Source organism: Halyomorpha halys, unplaced genomic scaffold, assembly GCF_000696795.3.
Source record: "Halyomorpha halys isolate HHAL.00 unplaced genomic scaffold, Hhal_1.1 Scaffold830.1, whole genome shotgun sequence".
Lineage (NCBI taxonomy): Eukaryota > Metazoa > Arthropoda > Insecta > Hemiptera > Pentatomidae > Halyomorpha > Halyomorpha halys.
In genome coordinates, this window is record NW_027112407.1 from 10,870 (window position 1) to 29,712 (window position 18,843).

The following is an 18,843-nucleotide window of genomic DNA, read 5'->3' on the forward strand; positions in this document are numbered from 1 at the left end:
AATCTCAATTAAAATTCTTAAACCTTAGTGTTTAATAATTACTTAAAACCACCTCCATATTCTCAAATATATAATAGGGTCTATGAAGGTATCTTATATCTTATTATTATATCTCTTTATATCATATTATACCATGTATGTGTAATTTATATATGTCCGATTACGGATTGATAAGTATGCTGTGTGAGATAGCAACGTAATGTATTTAGGCAGCATAGATAAATAAAGTATTTCTCTCTCTCTTGTCAAAAGGTCATATAGTTAATATTTTGAAAAAACTGCTTCTATTTTTTCTATACTGATATCATATAGGTAATTATCAACGTACCGATAGCATAACATATACTTAATTTAGTATTTTCTTAAAATAAAGAAAAAAAATTATCTGCAAAAGCGACCTAATTAACAGTACCAATAAAAACTGTTTTAAAACGGAATTAAAAATCTGAAAATCATTGAAGTTTTTGAGAATTTTCTATATCTCAAAGGAATCATACCAAAATAAAATTGAATTAAACAATTGAGATTTTATTTTTTTCATTTCCAAAACTGAGTTAGTCTTCCAGGTTTACTAGCCGACAGAGATCTAACAATGTGTATTCTATATATGATATCAAAACTTAAAATTTTTTTTGTTTCTTTTATTAGTCAAAAATAAATTTTTATTGTCATTTCCTTCAATATTTACTTTGTATCTGTTGTTTAACGCAAGAATAATCAATTTCCAAATTTAATATCCTCATTAGCAAGAAGAGATTTGAGCAGGGATAGAAAATAATTATTTACATCAAGAGTTTTTGCTTTTGAGAGTGTTTATTTCGTGGAAGAAAAGGCTTCAAAATATAGTTCATCCGAAAAATATAAAGTTTTTCTATTATTCTTGCATTATAAACTTCAGTAAAAGAGGAAAAATTTAGATTCAAATCTTACTGTAATAATATAAAGTGGGGAGATAATTTGACAGTTGAAATCACTTCCTTGTAGGACCGTTGTTCTACAAACAGTACTATCTTACAAAGTACTCAACACCTCACCCTTCATGGGTAGTGGCTGTTCACATGATTATTATTACTTTAATTGTTTAACTAATTAACTAAATGCTCCCTTCATTTGTATGCAAACAGAATAAATGTAGAGATTATAGATAGCGAACAAGGGGATTTTAGAAAATGTACAAGTAGCATATTTTCTGTATTATGTTGTATAAAAGAAGAAAATACTTTAATGATAAGGACGGATTTCTTAATGTTGTACATATAATGCTAATTATAATAACTAATATTATATTGCTATTGTAGTTTCATAAATTTTTATAAAGGTCTTACCTTAAAAGTGAGGCTGGAACTGGAAAATGTAGGCCTGTGATCGTACAAAGCTAAGACTTCCACAGAAAGCGTCCTCACTGCCTGCCTCGGCGGGTTCCCGGTGTCCGTTGCAGCAATCCTCACACGATATACTTCACGTTCGCCGGCTTCCAGGGGTATTCGCGTTCGCAGGATTCCCGTCACCGGATCGATCGAGAACACTCGCCAACCGTCTGCGTCTCGTCCTGTAAGAGGAGTTCATGTTTAAGAGTTTGGTAAGATCTTGAAATGCTTAGTTCGAAAGTACTCAAAAAGTTTTTTAAAATTTGTTTCAATTTCAAAATCAATTTTATTTCTGAGCCTAATAGTTTATAATCCCAATATAAATTAATGATACAAAACAATTTTACAGGCTGCTATGTTAGATGCAATGAAGAGATATTAAATTTTTTCCAGACCAATTTAAACCAAAAATTATAAAATTAGTAACACCAAATTGGTATAACTTTACATCCATCTCTGACTGGCAATTATTCTATCTGTTTCCAATTAGTTGTTCATTAGTCAAGGACAACAGGTGGTCTTTTTTTAATTAACAATATATTGATTACTCTGGATTTAATGGCGGGACCGCTTCGTATATACAAGAAAGAAAGGAGAAATTCAACAAAAATTAGCAAATAACAAGACAGACTCCCCGGAATACTTAGATAGTAGATAATAGTACAAGATAGCAGGAACTACCACGCATCGATACCCTCTTGGACTTACCTTTGAGTATGGAATAGGTGAGGGTAGCATTGGGCCCATTGTCCTTGTCGACGGCTCTGATCTTGACGACTTCCGTACCGGGCGGCTGTTCTTCCCGGATGGATACTACGTCCTCCCGAGGGTCCAGGATCTCCGGAGCGTTGTCGTTGACGTCCGTGACGTATATCTTGAGGGGTACTCTTGTCGTCCTAGGTGGCACTCCACCGTCTCTAGCCTCTGCCACGAGATCGTAGTTCGATTTGGTCTCCCTGTCGAGTGGTTCAACTGTCGTCAACACACCTGCGAACAAGTTAGAAAATATTTAATAAAAATATGTAATATATTATGTTATAGTACATAAAAATATGTAAACTTATGTTGAAGTCATTTAGTTGGAAAATCAACTCGACACTAAACCAGAATTTCAGCAAAAATAATGGCTGAAGATCTGTATTAGAAAAATTCTAGCATGATGCCATCATTGGGTATTTAAAAAGTAATAGTACCTTTATATAAATTAATGTTGCAGCTGGAATAACTGGATAAACTGCTGATGCAATGTCCTGTACTCAAGTAAAGGGAGGTTATGTGTAAAATAATAACCATCAGTTTTAATAAGGTAATTTTAGATACTTTAAGTAAGTCAAAGAAGTATACTTTCAAAATTTATTTTCTAATAACTAATGTTAACGGCGAATGTCTGTATTGAACATACTCGTAAATGAGGGGTTAACTATAAGACAATAACTATTAGTTTTATTATATGACGAATGTGGGTTTATAAAATTCGGTAATTGCAGTTTTAAGTAATTTTAAAGGTTTTAGGTAATTCAAGGCTTACACGGTCATTGCGCTCGCGTTTTCTTTTAGTGAGAAATTTATTTTCGCTGGCATAGTGACTCATGGTAAAAACAACCGTTGTCTGTTTCTATAAATTAATGTAAATGTTACGAGGAGATTGTACAGAATATTAGAATTATATGTCCCCATCTTCATCTCCTTTCTTAGACTGTTCACACGTGCATTTCTTTTTCCCTTGTATCGATCGCGGCAATACAAAAGGGCCATAAATATAAATAACTGATTTGGAGCGAGGTAGTTGAATATTATCTAGGTGAGGAGGGGGGGAGGACGTCGAAGACAACCCGCGAAAAGTTGCCTATTAGCTCGCAATCGCGAAACAGATCTCACAGCGTCACAATGAACACTCCATGACACCATCCTTTTGCTTTAACGAAGGCTTAAATGGCGATCTCTGCCAATCACGACTAGGCTAAAGAGTTGAGCGATTTTTTGCTTCGCCGATTGTGTCGTCTTCACCACTATGTACTGCTAGCGGCCTTTCCAGTAGATAAGTTCCATGAAGTGCGATAAATTCTAATTACATTTTTAAGGACATGTCTCAGTTGACCAGAATCGGATAAAATAGAACAACAAGAAATATAGAAATGAGAATCATTCACATATAAAATATCTAAAATTAAACTTCCTGGGAGTTGACTATGACCATAACAACTACTTGTGACTTCTTATAATTATTATTTTAATTTTTTCTTATCCATTTACTTCTAAAACGATTATTCTTCTATATGCGTATATTATTTATTTATACACACATGTTGGTCCAAATGGTGTAATGTGGTCCTTAATCCTAATAATTTAAATTTTTTTTTTTTATGAGAGATATCAAAAAATAAATTTGGAAAAGGTTTTTTGTTTTAATTCACAAATATTCTGTATAGTATAGTAAATATAATGTAGTAACCTCCTCAATACTTCAAATCTCTCCATTAGTATTCCTCAAAACTAAAGTAATACACTGACAGAAATGTTTTTTTTAAATTTGGGAAAAATCGACTCGGTCAGACCAGTTGTTTCTTTTTTCGGGGTGGTTATATATATTTTAAAGAAATACTAAACGAATCTATTTATAAGACAAATAATGCTATGGACTAACCTATTGAAATACTCGAGTCAATTAAACATAAAAAACAGGTTTTCAGGGTCAAAAACTCCTATTGGAGAAGAAAAAGGAAGACATTTTTATTGTAATCATTAAGATTGGAAAATGTTCTGAACCTTTTAAGAACTCTGTATTTGTTTGCCTTATCTAAGCGTAACCTTTTGAAGGAATCTTTGATTAATTTATAAGCATTTTTTTCGGGGATACGAGACCAAAAAAGAAGGATATAGAAAACGGTGTTTATTTACATGGAAGCGCAAGAGAGCTTTACATTCGGCTTTTATTTCCAGGAACGTATGTCTTTCTTAATGAAGTCGTTTCTTTCCTTATTGTTGACAGGGGAACAAGTTAGGAAGAACCCGGAGAGATATTCTAACAAAACGATTCGGAATCGGTTCATTTTTTTCTATGCTTCCGCTGTTTTCATTACAATGCTATAAATGTGTTGGAATAGAATGTGATATTATTGTACGAATGATCGATATACAATCGAAATTAGCCCTAAACTGGACTAAGAAGCTATTTGTTATAGAGACAACATATTTCCTATAACAAGCCAAATGTAGATCTAATAATGAACTATGTACTGCAAGAATGGCAGAGATGAATGATAAAAAGAAATTCGATATTCTAAAGCTTTTTAATCCCAAAAACAAACATTTCTGAAAGATTTTGCAAATTTTCTGTGTTAAAATATTAAAAAAAAAAAAAACATCAATATTTGACTCAATATTTTTGCTTTGACATTGTGTGAGTGTTTCTTGAAGATACATAAAATTTATTGAGGCCGAGAGGTCTCGAAATTTTTGGATAGAAACTTTTGATTAGCTCGCATATAAAAAATATGAAGTCGAAACTCTAATATTTTGCATATTATAATTATAATTAATTTCTATTCAATAACTTTATTACCCCTATAAATTAGTGTAATTTCTAAATTATTTTTCAAGAGGGTCCGAGCAGTGGCGTTGCGTGGTCAGCTGCCCGAGTCAGAGGAAATTTGACCACCCCTTTTTTTAGGTATTTCAATTTAAAAGACTTAAATTTACTGTAATTCTAAAGAACTATTTTCACAAATAAAAAGGTCACGAAATGAAATGGTTCAAAATTTTACAAGATATTATTATTTATACTGAAATTTTGCCTTGCCTCCTCTCCCCCTCTGCCACCACTACGGTACGCCGCGGGGTCTGATAATTTATTCGTTTCTATTGCGCTGATTCCTCATACCATTTATTCTCAACTAACTATTGATCACGAAGCAATAAAACCTGAGAAATATTAAATCCTTCACAATAAATTTACGAGCTGTAGCAGTGCTGTCGCAAGGCCTTTCATACTTTGACTAGAAACGTTACCGGTTAATAGTCATTTCAAATGGTCGCGTGCAAGAATGTAGCATAATAAGAATGTTTACATGGTATTGTATTATTATGATATACTCCATATATTTATGTATTTGTGACGAGATTACCCACGCGATATCCACCTGACCATACTTAGCTACTTTCAATTACTAATAGCAAATCGATACAGTCCTGTTTCACGGCTATAAAATCGATTGTTCATTGGTCGTGTGTCAATCACACTTTCTCTGAAGACTTATAATAGAGTCACTACACAATAAACACAGTTATTCTTCCCTATTGTTCAATCCATGTCAAAATGAAAACTATTTTATTGGTACGAGCTATCATATTGGAATATTTTTTATTATCACCAAGTTTCAAAATATAATTAAAGACAGGCTCTAATAATTATTTTTTCCAATTAATAATAGATAAAACATTCAATTTTCAACGTTTTTATCGTTCGGCAATATACATAGACCTATAGAGGATTTGACCACTGGTATACAAGAAGGGTCATACATCGCCCATTAGTAGACCAGTTTACATAACATCCTGTTAGTATAATATAACATGGGAAGGAGCCCATGTAGCCTGCTAACGACTTAAGTTAAAGGAACCTTTGGGGAAAAACAAGGTGTTTACATGCGATAGTACACACCCTTTGTCCTGGATAAAAGGACACTTTACAGAAATCCGTAAAGAGAACCATAAAGGGTGAGAATAAGGTAACAGTATTAGGAGCGCCATCTTTTTTATTGGCATTCCTAAGTTCGAGCTTCCACCGCGTAGCGCTGCTGTCTCCCTAATTGGCAACAGCCTTCCTAGATTCTCCTGTCACTCTATATCTCAATTTAGTCGATTCTTTTTTAACCTAAAAATTTCAAATTGGAACTAATAGTTACTGATGAAGTGCCAATGATTAATGTATTGAAGGTATGATATAACAAAAACCTTTTTTTATCACCCCTATAGTCTTTTAAACTTTTTGTTGTGATTTTCTTATTATTTATTCCAAGCCGTATGATAAAAATCGTTTACCAAATGTTTGTTAAAACATGTGGTTTAGTTCAAGGTAGGTGTTTCTCACAGGGATTCAGACGATGAACTAGTTGTCTTTTTAAGTAGCGTCAACATCTATGGACACATTCCCTATAAGACAACTAAGTCATAATTATTATAGTTATTATTAGCATTATTAGTGCTGTACATAACACAAAAAAAAAAACACGAGTTTTTTATCATGTAAAAAGTACAAATCACAAAAAATTACTTCAATTAACAATCAAAAGTCACCATGGTGCGAATCGATGATAATTTCAATTTAAACTTAAAAAGTAAAAACAATTTTAAAATCAACTATTTAGGTAGAAATGAACAATTATTTGGTTTGGTATGAAAATTTGCTAATACAAACAACCGCACCAGTGGTGAACGTCATAAGAAAAACAGTTTGCCACAGGAGCGTAGTCGGAGTTTTATGATAGGGGGTAACGCTGCCATATTTTTTTCTTATATCTTGGATGATTATCAGTAATTAATTAAAAAGAATAAAAAGTAATTGGCTAGTATAAGTAATAAGTTAGTAAGAGATGGTATCTATTTTATGTAAACTTAAATTTACTATAATTCTTTTTCATGAATAAATTTTTGTTTTTGATATTATAAAGAGCACTGGGGGTTTTACGAATGATTTTGGATCGTATATAGAAGGCATTCGTTGGTTATTTAATTGTTTACACTCTAAAACTAGAAAAGTGCTTTAGATTAGTTCTAAAAAAAAAATTCTTGAGCCGTCTCAATACAATCCATACTTCAAAGCTAGATAACAGTGTCTTCAAAGCTAGATAATGGTGTCTTCTAAGCTAGATAATGATGTCTTCAAAGCTAAATAACTCATATGAAACTAGGTTGCTACTGACACAAACGAAACCTGCCTGCCAACCTAGCGCTTTAATAAATAAGAATGAAGATATAAATAACTAACCGTAAATAATTCGAATTTCGAGTTTCCTAAGTTGAATTTTGGAACACGTCTGCACAACGCGCGGCACAGAAAAGGGTTGGCAGGCAGGTTTCTTTCCGTCAGTACTAGCCCTAGTTTCAAATGATTCAAAAACTAAGAGGTATGAAATAACTGCCTTTTTTGAGTTTTTGTTACGTTTTGGAACGGCCGTCATTTTCAAACTCCCCTGAACTGCTAACTATAAGTAGTTTGCATTAATGAATTCGAAAGTTGGGGTGAGATAACTGCCTTTTTTTTCCCACGGGTTCTTGTACTAATAACATATATACCAAATTATAACAATGTAAAAAAAAGAAAATGGTCTATGTTTTATTTTTTCTTGCAAACAAAAAAGTGAAGAAATAAATATAAATTGAAAAAAAAAATATATAAAAAATAATTGTAAGCGTAGAATTATTAATATTCTATATTTTATTACGTACGTTTCGGTGTCGAATGCAACTATCTCTGCGTATATGCTGCGACAAGTCAATATTACAAGTAAGCCTATTGATATAATTCAAGATTAAATATCTTCATAATCTTTATATAACTATTTACGTAGAGTATCTATTACTGATTGTATCATAGTAATCATTTGTTATATTGTGCATTCTAGTTCAGCATTAAATAGTGATTATATTTAACCCTTTCCGGTACAGTCTTATACTTTTCGAAAGGGATACACAACAGCTTTAAAAGGAGCAATGGAATAAATTTTCCAAATCATATCGTTAAGACTTTTCATGAATATTCATCGACAGGAATGGCTAGAGCCACCTTCGGAGCAAGCTTCCAAGTTCACAGATACAGGGCGAGATGATGCCTGGAATTATTCATTACGGTTGCTACACCGGATGGCGAAAGAGAAATAACAAGTATGAGATAGGTTAATTATAGAATACATAAAGTATCAGATGTCTGTTCACGAGAGATAAAGTTGTTGACGAATATAAATTAGCGACATGTCAAATCTAGGCGAACTATGAACATGCCTCAAGGCCTTTCTTATAATGATCGGAAGGTGCTGAATGTGCAAGCAGATGCATCGCATATTACTTTCACTTATCTATAGAGGAATGCATTGGGATTTAAAAAAAAAAAAAGAATTCGAGTTTTCGGCGGAAGGACATGTTTTTAGTCCTGAGTCCTATAATCTAATTGGTACAGAAGAAAAAAGGCAGTTATTTTACCCCAATTTTTGATTGCTTTAATGAAAAATATGCATAATTACTAGTAAAAATTGAAGAGTCTGCCAAGTATAGGTAGGAGGAATAAAAAATAGAGACTGTTTTTAAACGTTAAAAAAAAAAAATGAATTTTTCATTCGGAGCTCTGAAGTTTCGCAGCACTCGCATTAAAGCTAGTTTAATGTTCTATTTTTACGAGAACTAATTTTCACGATATTCGCTAAAATAAATTGATTCATAGTTGTTCGGACAATAAATTTGATTTAGAAAAATGTATCTCAGGAACCATTCGACGTAAAGATGTCTGCCAGCACTCGAATTAAAGCAAGTCAAATTTACTATAAAATAGTTTAAAATGTCAATTTCTAGTTGTTCGGATAAAATGTTTAAAATTGAAAATAATACGTCTCTGAAACCATAAGACATACATATGCCTGCCAGTACTAAAAATGAACGTAATTTAACTTACTATAAATCAGTTTATGACGCGTATCTTTGTTGGGACTATCAGTTTTTATGATATTCCCATATGAATATAAATTTTGCACATGAAGCTTTGTCTGTAGAACTATAAATCAATTTAAGCAGGAATCATGAACACTACAATTCCTGTGAGGATAAACCAGAAATTAGAGTCTATTAAACTAGGTTTAATTTGAGTGCTAATAGACATTTGTACGTGGAATGGTTTTTGAGATATGATTGTTTTAACCTACAGATTAAGTGAGCATCAGGATTTTTTTTTTCCATTAAAAAGTTATTTTCCTCTATAAATTTAATTGACTTGTTCTATTTGTCACAAAATTCAACAATTTTATCCATGTGTGTTATACCCTATTTTCCAAATACTTTGATAATAAGAACACAAAGATAAAATACATAGTTTTTGCAGGGCTCTCTAGTGGCCCTACTCAATTTTTAAAAAAATAGAATTCTAGCTATGATAAAAATAATAAATAGAATACAACAAAGGGATAGAAAAATGAATCCTTACTTTCTCTAACAGTTAGTAAAATAGTGGTAGTTAAACACAAAACTTCTTGCAAGAGGGGATGGTTGCACTATCTAGAACTATCAACTCTCAACGATTTTTTCTCTTAGTTTAATGAAAACTAGTTTAATTTATTTTTTTCTTCTTTAGATTCAAGAATTAATTCAGTAGATATAGCATTTTGGAAGGATAGGCTGCCCTAGTCCATAATTATCCGCCATTCACTGAGATAGTTGATCCTCCACCATTATCCTGAGGATGGTTAACTCTGCGGAAGAAATCTCCCGAGACCGCTAGGTTCCTCTTTTAGTTTCCTTACCGCTCAATTAGTCTTACCGCGTCCGAGTATGATTTTCAGGACCGGATTTTCGTGAGCAGTTGAGAAGATTGCCTTTCATAAACAGTATTCCATGGGAGTGGACTATATATTAACTTCTACATAGAACATCTCAATTCTATTTTATAGCTTATATTTTATTTTTTTATTTAATGAGTGAGGAAAATTTTTATTTTTATCTCCACTTTTTTTTTTTTTTTTTTGTGAACGATATGAAAACAACGATTCTCTGAGGGTAAAGACCCGAATATTGGATCGAAAAAGAGATTGAAAAATGGATCGGTCCAACATTTATAGATAATAGCTGACTCAGCCATTAGTATAATAACCGAGCTGAGAGTGGGGCATTATAATCAAGCTATTATATTACTCTCCCGATGGATTTCGTTAAATAGCCACTCGCTCATATTTAACTTGAACCTTTCTTAATGTCCAGTCGTTTGGACTCTTTGCCGTATCCTATCCTTCCTTTTTTCCTCTTATTCTCCTGGGCGTGGTGAGGCAATTTGTGTACGTGCGTTCATCAAGAAGGGGGAGACTCCTAGAAGCAATACTGATGAGAAATAAACCGCTTAGGGGTAATCGCTTCGGCCGACGTTCGATTATGTCGACTTGGAATAATAACTTGCCCAGATGCGGCTCCCCGCCAAATATAGTATTCATGCATATTCCTGCAGGCGGTGACGGATTGGTGCCATATTGCACTTGGCAGTCTAGGAACATGCTAAAATAACATCTAGCGCGTATTATTTATCCTGGATCTTTTCTACGCGTCATGTATTTGCGGAGGAAGGTTTCTCAAGGAGCAGGATGATTGGCTAACAATATAATCGAATTAACAAAACACTTATGCACACTGACCTGTCAGAGGATCGACTTGGAAACTAGAGTTGGATGGTATGATGGAGAACGTGACGTCAGCGTTTTGGCCCAGGTCGGGATCGGAGGCTTTGAGACGTCCGACGACGGCACCCCGAGGGAGGTTCTCCTCGACGTACCAGGAATAGCGCTCTTCGCCAAAGATGGGATCGTTGTCGTTGGCGTCCGTCACTGTGACACTGACCAAGGTGGTGGCGGTGGCGGGAGGCGAACCGTTGTCCATGGCGGCCACCTGGAGTCGGTACGAGTCCTGCCTCTCTCGGTCCAAGTTGCCGCGGAGGTAGACCCATCCACTGTTTGGGAACACACCGAACTCGTGGGAGGTCCCGACGAGTCTGTAGGTCAGCCGTGCGTTGTTTCCTGTGTCTAGGTCCACTGCTGTGACTTGGACCACCTGCAAAAAAAAAATAATAATAATTCAAATTAATACAGTTTAACAGAAATTATAGAGAAATATAAATAATTGACTGGTAAAACTGAATGGAATTTTCTTCTGATATTAACATATTTACTTAAATTATCTTTTTCAGTTGCCGCTAACGAATGTGCTCCGACCGTGGAAGGCCTTCTAGAGAACTATCGTCCAGGAGATAGGTGTGGGCGATGGTTATTGTTAGCAACACTATCTTGATGGATTGATGGATGATGTTCGCGGGTTGTGGGCGACACCGGGTCAACGCACCTTCATCATCATCACCATTATTCGAGGGACCCTTTAACACCTTAGAGATAAGGAGGCTATCTCAAGGTTCTACCTCAACATAGTACTCAATAATTCGAGAGAACAAACTTGTATATGAGAAGCTGGACCATCCATTTGGGGAGAATCACTAATTGATTTCGATTATTATAGTTTGATTCCTCTAAGGGAATTCAATCACAATTAATGAATAAATTGATATGAAACTCTGAGGTTTTATTTTCAGCTTTATTTCGAAAATACATTCAAATTTGTATTATTCTGTGTTAAATTACATACATAAATTAAATATAAGTGTACATTTGTAATAATTATGTTTATTGTAAATCCTGATGATAGATTATCTATACTATCCGATACTATAAGGTGGAAGGCGGTGTCAGGATGAATAAAAAAATAATTAATGATAGATTATGGATTTGTTTTTTGGACGGACAGAGGATCCACCCACGAGGCACGAGATGGATGTTAGCTGCTAATTACCTGAGGAGGAAGATTGATGGAGGTACCCCCCACCAGAGGGCTTTGGGGGCGACACCCTCCGGTCAGGGTCACAGCCTGTAAACTGTATCAGTCGGCGATTGAAAAGTTAATCATTAACATGTCAGGACTCGAGGAATGTAACCATCAGAGCAGAACTGAGGAATTCTGGGAATAGGATTGAATGGTTCTCATCTCCACAGTAGTCGAAAATGCTTAGAAGAGATCTAAAAATTCTATATGAGATATAGCGTAGTTAGTGAAATCCATAAGAAATCAGAAAAAACTAGCTAAAAATATTGATCGAAGTACATTGGTATGGCTTAAAGTTCGTAGCAAAAGATGGAATTTTTATGTGATAAAAAAGTCAAAATAAGAGACATAAATAAGTAAAAAAATACATGTATAAATTCGAGTTAAAACTGAAAATAAACAAAATATCGTATACAACTTTTTGAAATGTTAAAAGACAGTTTCAAAAAAGAAACAAAATACAATGAATTGTAATCGTTGATTTAAGTTGCCATTCTCATCTTTCATATGCCATCTCATGAGTAGATTTGCAAGCCAGATGCATTTTTAAGTTAAAAAAATTCAACGATTGCGTTGCAAAATCGATTAGAATCAGCCCAAAGCAATAAAACAAATAATACAATGGAGTTATTTAATTATTATCCTCATAAAATTTGGTAATTGGATCTTTTTCTAAGAAAAATAAAAATGTACTAAGCGAAATAATTTGAAAAATGTAAATACGGTGAAATTAACAATAAAATTGATGAAAATATTACAAAATATTCCTAGAAAGTATAAACATGAAAATTGAAAATTTTGAAAACTATGTGAATCGAATATCCTCATTCATAAGTTTTTCAATACAGAATTTCAATAATAACTTGTATGTTAATAGGGGGTAAAATTCAGATAGAACACAGAGATGAAAAGCTAAAAATTTACATTGCTTACCACAATTTTCATTTTTGAAAAACAGACTTAAACGCCAAAAGCGATTTCTACTTCACCACGTCAAGAATATTTTCTCTAACTCTAAATGCATTGAAAGTAACTTAACACACGAATACTGAAAACTTATTTTATTTCACATTTACATTGGTAATGACTTACCATGTTTTGATAATAATATAAATAGGCAATAAAGAGAAACAGGAGTGTCCTGTAATTGATTAGAGTTATAAGCCATAATAAACTTTTTAATGAAGGCTTTTGAAACTAGCAAGGGAAAGTAACTTTTTGAGAAAGACAGTACAGAAGCCTATAAAATGAAGTATCATTTACCACCAATAATTATCGCTCTAAAATTTTGTGTAAAAAGTAAAAAAAAATTTGTTTATTTTAATTAATTACCTGTTAAATTTTACCAGAAATCTTTTTATTATTATTTTTTAAAAATTCTTTTGCAAGTAAGTTAATTAACAAACTAAAAACAAATGCTACAATATTTTATGTAGATTTAATAAATTTGTTTACATTAAATTTGATTCCTTTGAATAACTATGACCTGAAAGTTATGTAATACAATTTATCGACCTTGATTTGCTTTGGGCTAACATTAGCCGCCAAATTAAACTTGGAGTTCTAAACCAATTGAAGTAATTCAAACATACCCCTAAAGCATCATCGACAGTCGCATTTTTTAATGGACCTTTACCTTTGCCTTTACCGTGTTTTAAGGGAATAAAATTAACAAAATTATTAAATTTACTGTTTTACACCACATTTAACTAAAAGAAGTTTTTTTTATCTGGTTACAGTGGCGTGTATGTATAATATAAAATTATAATAAAAAGACATTATAAAAAAACTAAAAAAAAACTTTTTTGTACTGTGGCTTAAGATTTTTGACATCTAATATTTCTCTGCCAATTAGAAAAAAATTAACTTCACAATTCAACAATAAAAGTTGTTTCCTTACATTGAAAAAGTATTAACGAATATTCCAACACTTCCAGGGCCATTGAGGAGTCGACTATTAATAAAAATCAAAAAATAAAATTAAAATGTAAAATTTTGTTTTCAACATCCTATCCTTCCAAGCGACCGGTTACAGATGTCAGGCATTCCCGACATGCATTAATCATACGATGTCAACCGCTTAAGAGATTTTTCATACCAAGTGTCTTCCCGTCTCAGGGTTTGTATAGATAACAGCTTTCGTCAGTAGTTACGTAGCAATTCATATGTATGTATATATTATGCATGTACATACATCAGTAATAGGTAAAACGAAAAGTGCATTAACACCAGGCTAAGAATCAAGCAGTCAATCACAGACATGTATCCAATATACTTAACAAATTAGAAAATTTAATTTTCTAAAATTTATTTTCCAATATTAACGTTGAAAACATGTACCTCTCACAATCAAAGGCAAGGGAATCTGAAGGATTACCAAAATAAAAAATAAATAAAGAGAGGTTTTCCAATATTATTACTTAATATAAAATTACTAAATTAATTAATATACTCCTGAGATAAATGTTAATTTTTTAGTAAGTTCAATTTAATACTCATTTTTTATTTTAAATAGTTATTATGGGGGGAGGTATAGTCTTATACCAAAGACACCCCTAACTATATACAATGTTATAATTGAAAGAAAAAAAAAGATAAAATAGATAAGATAAGAATAATGCTTCTTAATAAATGAGAAAACAACAAAAGAAACAAGCTAATTTGAAAAAGGGACGAGAGAAGAAAAAAATAATAATAATAATAAGTAAAATAGAGGTAGTGTGACTAATGAATTAATAAATATAGAATTTTTTAACAGAATGCAGCCTGGGCTTCAGTCTTCGTGTTGAGGTTGGGTTTCCCAGGTTGTAGGTCACTGCTCCTTTAACTGACGGCAACTGGGAGTGGAACTTGATGGACCGTTTTATTATATAAACCTCTATTGACTCCATATATAATTCCCGATGCAATTGGCTATTTCTTATGAATCAAGGAGCATTAACTGCGATTCTTAGGACTTTATTTTAAAAAGATTGTAATTTTTTCCATTTCATAAAGGATACCGCTCCCCAGACTTCACAGCCGTACTCAGCAGTGCCCTGAGAATTGTTTTAAATATAAGAACAGTTGTTTCTGGTTTTAATTTGGAATTTCTGTTTAGGATAGGAAATATCATTCCTAACCTTGTAGCTAACGGTATTTAAAAATCAACTTAGAAGATTAAATAAATAACATTACTTAAATTTTTTTTTTTTTTTACAGCACATGAATAATTGTAGAAAGTGTTTAGTACAATGGGGGAGAGTGCATCACAGTATAAATTCTCATATAGTATTCCATACTTCTCCTGTAAGCAAGAGGGTAAGAGGGTATAGCCGATGTAACGGTTAAATATATGAAAAATTTATAAATGTGTCTGGGATTCGTTTTATATACACCCTTCTAAAGGAACAGCATAATGCCACTGTTAGTAAAAATAAATTGTAGCATCAACATATGACATTTTATTTAAATTAAAAATTCGCAAAGTAAAGTATATATAAAATGTTTATAATGAAAAAAAAAGATAATTACTTAATAAATATAATATTATAATTGAAAAAATGTAATTTATTGTTTCCATCTCCACACAAGACCAATGGCATTCCTGTGGTAATAATTATTTCCAATATGAAAACAAAAAAAAACTATCGCCAAGGTGCAAACCCAGGCTGACTTTGTTCCTGGCAGTAAAGTATATTTATTAGCTTTATGCCTTGGATCCGGAATGAGACCGAACAGTGAAATAGCATTTGAGCAGAAGCGTAAACATCGCTTGGGAACATTTCTGTCATTGGAAACGGCCATCTTATCTCGAATAACTCCTCCGACCATATTCAATTTGTAATCTTTTTTCCCATTTCCAGTTTCTTCTTTTTCTTCTCTCTATGTTGTTCACCGAGGACACCCAGGAGAAGTTCCAGCACACGGATTAAAAACTTTACTTTTCATTTTAACTTGAATCCTATGTAAAAATAAATGTATCCCTTGTAGCAAATGGACGTTGGCTTTTATAGGAGGGCGTAAACGACTAGGAAAACCTACGAGTTGTAGAACTGAAGGAAAAGAGAGATAGCGATAAAGAGGGGAATGCTTCAAAGCAAAGTTGGCCCGCTCTTAAGCTCTTTAGAGTTCGCTGGCCAACTCTCTCCTTGTGTGGGAACTCTAAAACTTTTAACAGCCACTTCTTACTGGTTAATCTGGTTGTATCTTTTAGATAGTCTGTAAGTTATGTTTTCTTCTTAAATGATCGACTCATGGAGGGATTTTAGATAAAACTTCGGCATTCTGTCTAATAAAATTAAATCCTACTCACGGTTTTACATATCACAGAAAATATATTTTAAAAGAATAAACCCTTTATAGAGAAACAGTCATAGAAAATTCTCAAGATTTCTATCCAATAAGCTCTACATTTTTTTTTTTTTTTTTTATATTTGCACCTTAGAAGTCGACATAGCTAAATTTTTAAATTTCCTTTAATTTATATTAAAAGATATTTCGTTTAATTTTTGAACGGCAAGTCAACGTAAGACTACTGATATTTTTAAACTGAAAAAATGGTCAAATATTCACCTGGAACCCAAGGCTTGAGGACAAAAACTGCATTATGCAACTCTTTTATAAATTAGAAATTGTATGAATTCAAATTTGATTTTCCAGCTGATTATATATATAAGTTAAGGCCTGAGTGATATTCTTTATCGAAAATAGAGGGAAACTGAGGAAGCGGAGGACGGTTCACATTGAACAATTGAAACTCCCTACTGCTGCGTTATCTTTGGGGACGGAAGTGCCCTCCGATCAATCCTAATGGATTAAATTATATCTAATTTTTATTCTTTGTATATTTTTATGTTTTGAATAGTTGTAAGTTGATAATTGTAAGGAAATGCGAGTTTTATAGTTATTTTGTTCAGTTCAGGTGTCATTTTTATTAATCACTTTGTTATTCTACTGTTATGTAATCCATTATTGTTTATTATCTTTGTAATCTAGCATTTAGTTATGTATGCATAACTTAGAGAAGGATTTAACTTTCAATTTTTATTATTATTATTGTTATATTGTTCTGTTTCATGTTTGAATATTGTAGGGAATTTAAAAATGCCACATGAAGAAACTGCGAATATAATTAACATGAGATATGATTATATTATACTTTTTTTCCCAACACAACATTTTTAATACTTTAGGATTTTTAATGACATCTATTAAAGTATATTGACAGATACCTGGGAGTTGAGGGGCAGACTCTCCGACACTGGGACGGAATATTCGGGTCTTTCAAATACAGGAGGGTTATCATTGACGTCTTGAACTTCCAAGAGAACGGTGAGGTTGGCCGAAAGAGGTGGAGATCCTCCATCGGCCGCGGTGATGAGCAAGGAGTGTCTTTGTGCTGCTTCGTAGTCCAATCTTCCGGAGAGCCAGAGGTCGCCTGTCCTCGAGTCCAACCTGAAGAGACCACGTGGGCCGCCTTCAAGCCTATAAAGAAGTTACGAATCGTATAACCCGTAAGAACATCACTAAGCAAATAAAATTTTCAAGGATTAGGTACAGAACAGTATTTTAATCTGTTGTATTACCTGTAGGTAACTCTTCCAAAGTCTCCAGAGTCTTTATCCGTAGCATGAGCGGTGTAAAGGGGGCTTGAACCTGACTCCGATTCCCGAACTGATATCCTCACGGATTCGGAATCGAACTCAGGAGCGTTGTCGTTGACGTCTTCTATGGAGATTTGGACCTACAAGGACATATTTAATGATTAATTTCACAAATCACTGGAATATTAAAAGTTAGTAATATTACTACGAAAACAAAATTACCTGTGCAACTCCATAAGCCACTGGATTTCCTGCAGCCGCTTGTACGCTTAGAAGTAGACTTGATCTTGCCTCGTGGTCCAACCTTGCAGCAGTCCTCAAATTGCCAGAAACAGGATCGATGGAGAAGTACCCGTCGGGGTCACCTGAATTGATGGAATAGCGGACACTGCCAGTTCGACCTGAAAAATATTTGGATTAATTATATTTAATCTATATCAACATACACATACAGATATATAAATTGCTTTTAAATTTAAAGGAAAGCATGATTATACTTGGATAATTTAAATCGTATTATTTTGAGGTACAAAGAAGTCTTTACTGTAAATAAAATAAAATGTATATTCAAGTTAATATACATAAATTAAAAGGTCATGGATAGATAACGTATAATGCAAACTAAAATTAAAAAATCAATACATTTTAATTAGTTTCTATAGGAAATTCTTATGTGGGTCCATAATCTCTTCAGATACAATGCAAGTATTTTTTTTGTTCAACATTATGATGAAATAGCATGGTTATGGGATACGTTTTACGCTTAATTTCTCTAAAATTTAGTCATTAGATCAATAGACTTAATCATTAACAACCGGCAATTCTTAATAGCATATTTGTTTTATTGATTTTAAAAACAAATTAATTAAGAAACAAACTCCCTCAGAGCAGATAACAAGAATGACCACATTCACAGTGAAAGTTCAGTTATTATTTTTAGTCGAGTATATGAAAGAGTAAAATAGTTTCCTATTAATTAATCCTTATGTTACAGAATACACAAATAAAGTAATATTACATTCATAGGTATTAGGAAATCGAAAGCGATAAAGTCTGATCTACCCTTTTCCTAGATGTAGGGGTTGAAGTTACACCTATCAACAACATAACTCAGAGAATTCCAGCAATCGAAGCATAAAACGTTGGACCACCCCTTGTAAGTGTCACATCTGTTAGCATTTAGGAGGAGATAAGTTAGAATGCAAACCTTTAGCCGCTTGAAGAGCAAAAGATTTAACAAACCTGAATCCTCACAATCAATTAACTGGATTTTGCCT

General features: G+C 33.1%; 1 protein-coding gene across 1 annotated transcript in view; it reads right to left on the reverse strand.

Moving 5' to 3' along the window:
- Nucleotides 1–1,303: 1,303 nt before the first annotated feature.
- Nucleotides 1,304–18,843, reverse strand: part of LOC106686485 (protein dachsous) — a 383,586-nt gene continuing 366,046 nt past the window's right edge. The window contains exons 4-9 of the mRNA XM_067050290.1: nt 17,789–17,967; nt 17,549–17,706; nt 17,195–17,447; nt 10,751–11,162; nt 2,076–2,354; nt 1,304–1,549 (exon numbers count right to left, since the gene is read on the reverse strand). Of these exons, the coding sequence (XP_066906391.1) occupies nt 1,311–1,549; nt 2,076–2,354; nt 10,751–11,162; nt 17,195–17,447; nt 17,549–17,706; nt 17,789–17,967 (1,520 nt within the window). The 3' untranslated portion in view covers nt 1,304–1,310. The remainder of the gene's footprint in view (nt 1,550–2,075; nt 2,355–10,750; nt 11,163–17,194; nt 17,448–17,548; nt 17,707–17,788; nt 17,968–18,843) is intronic.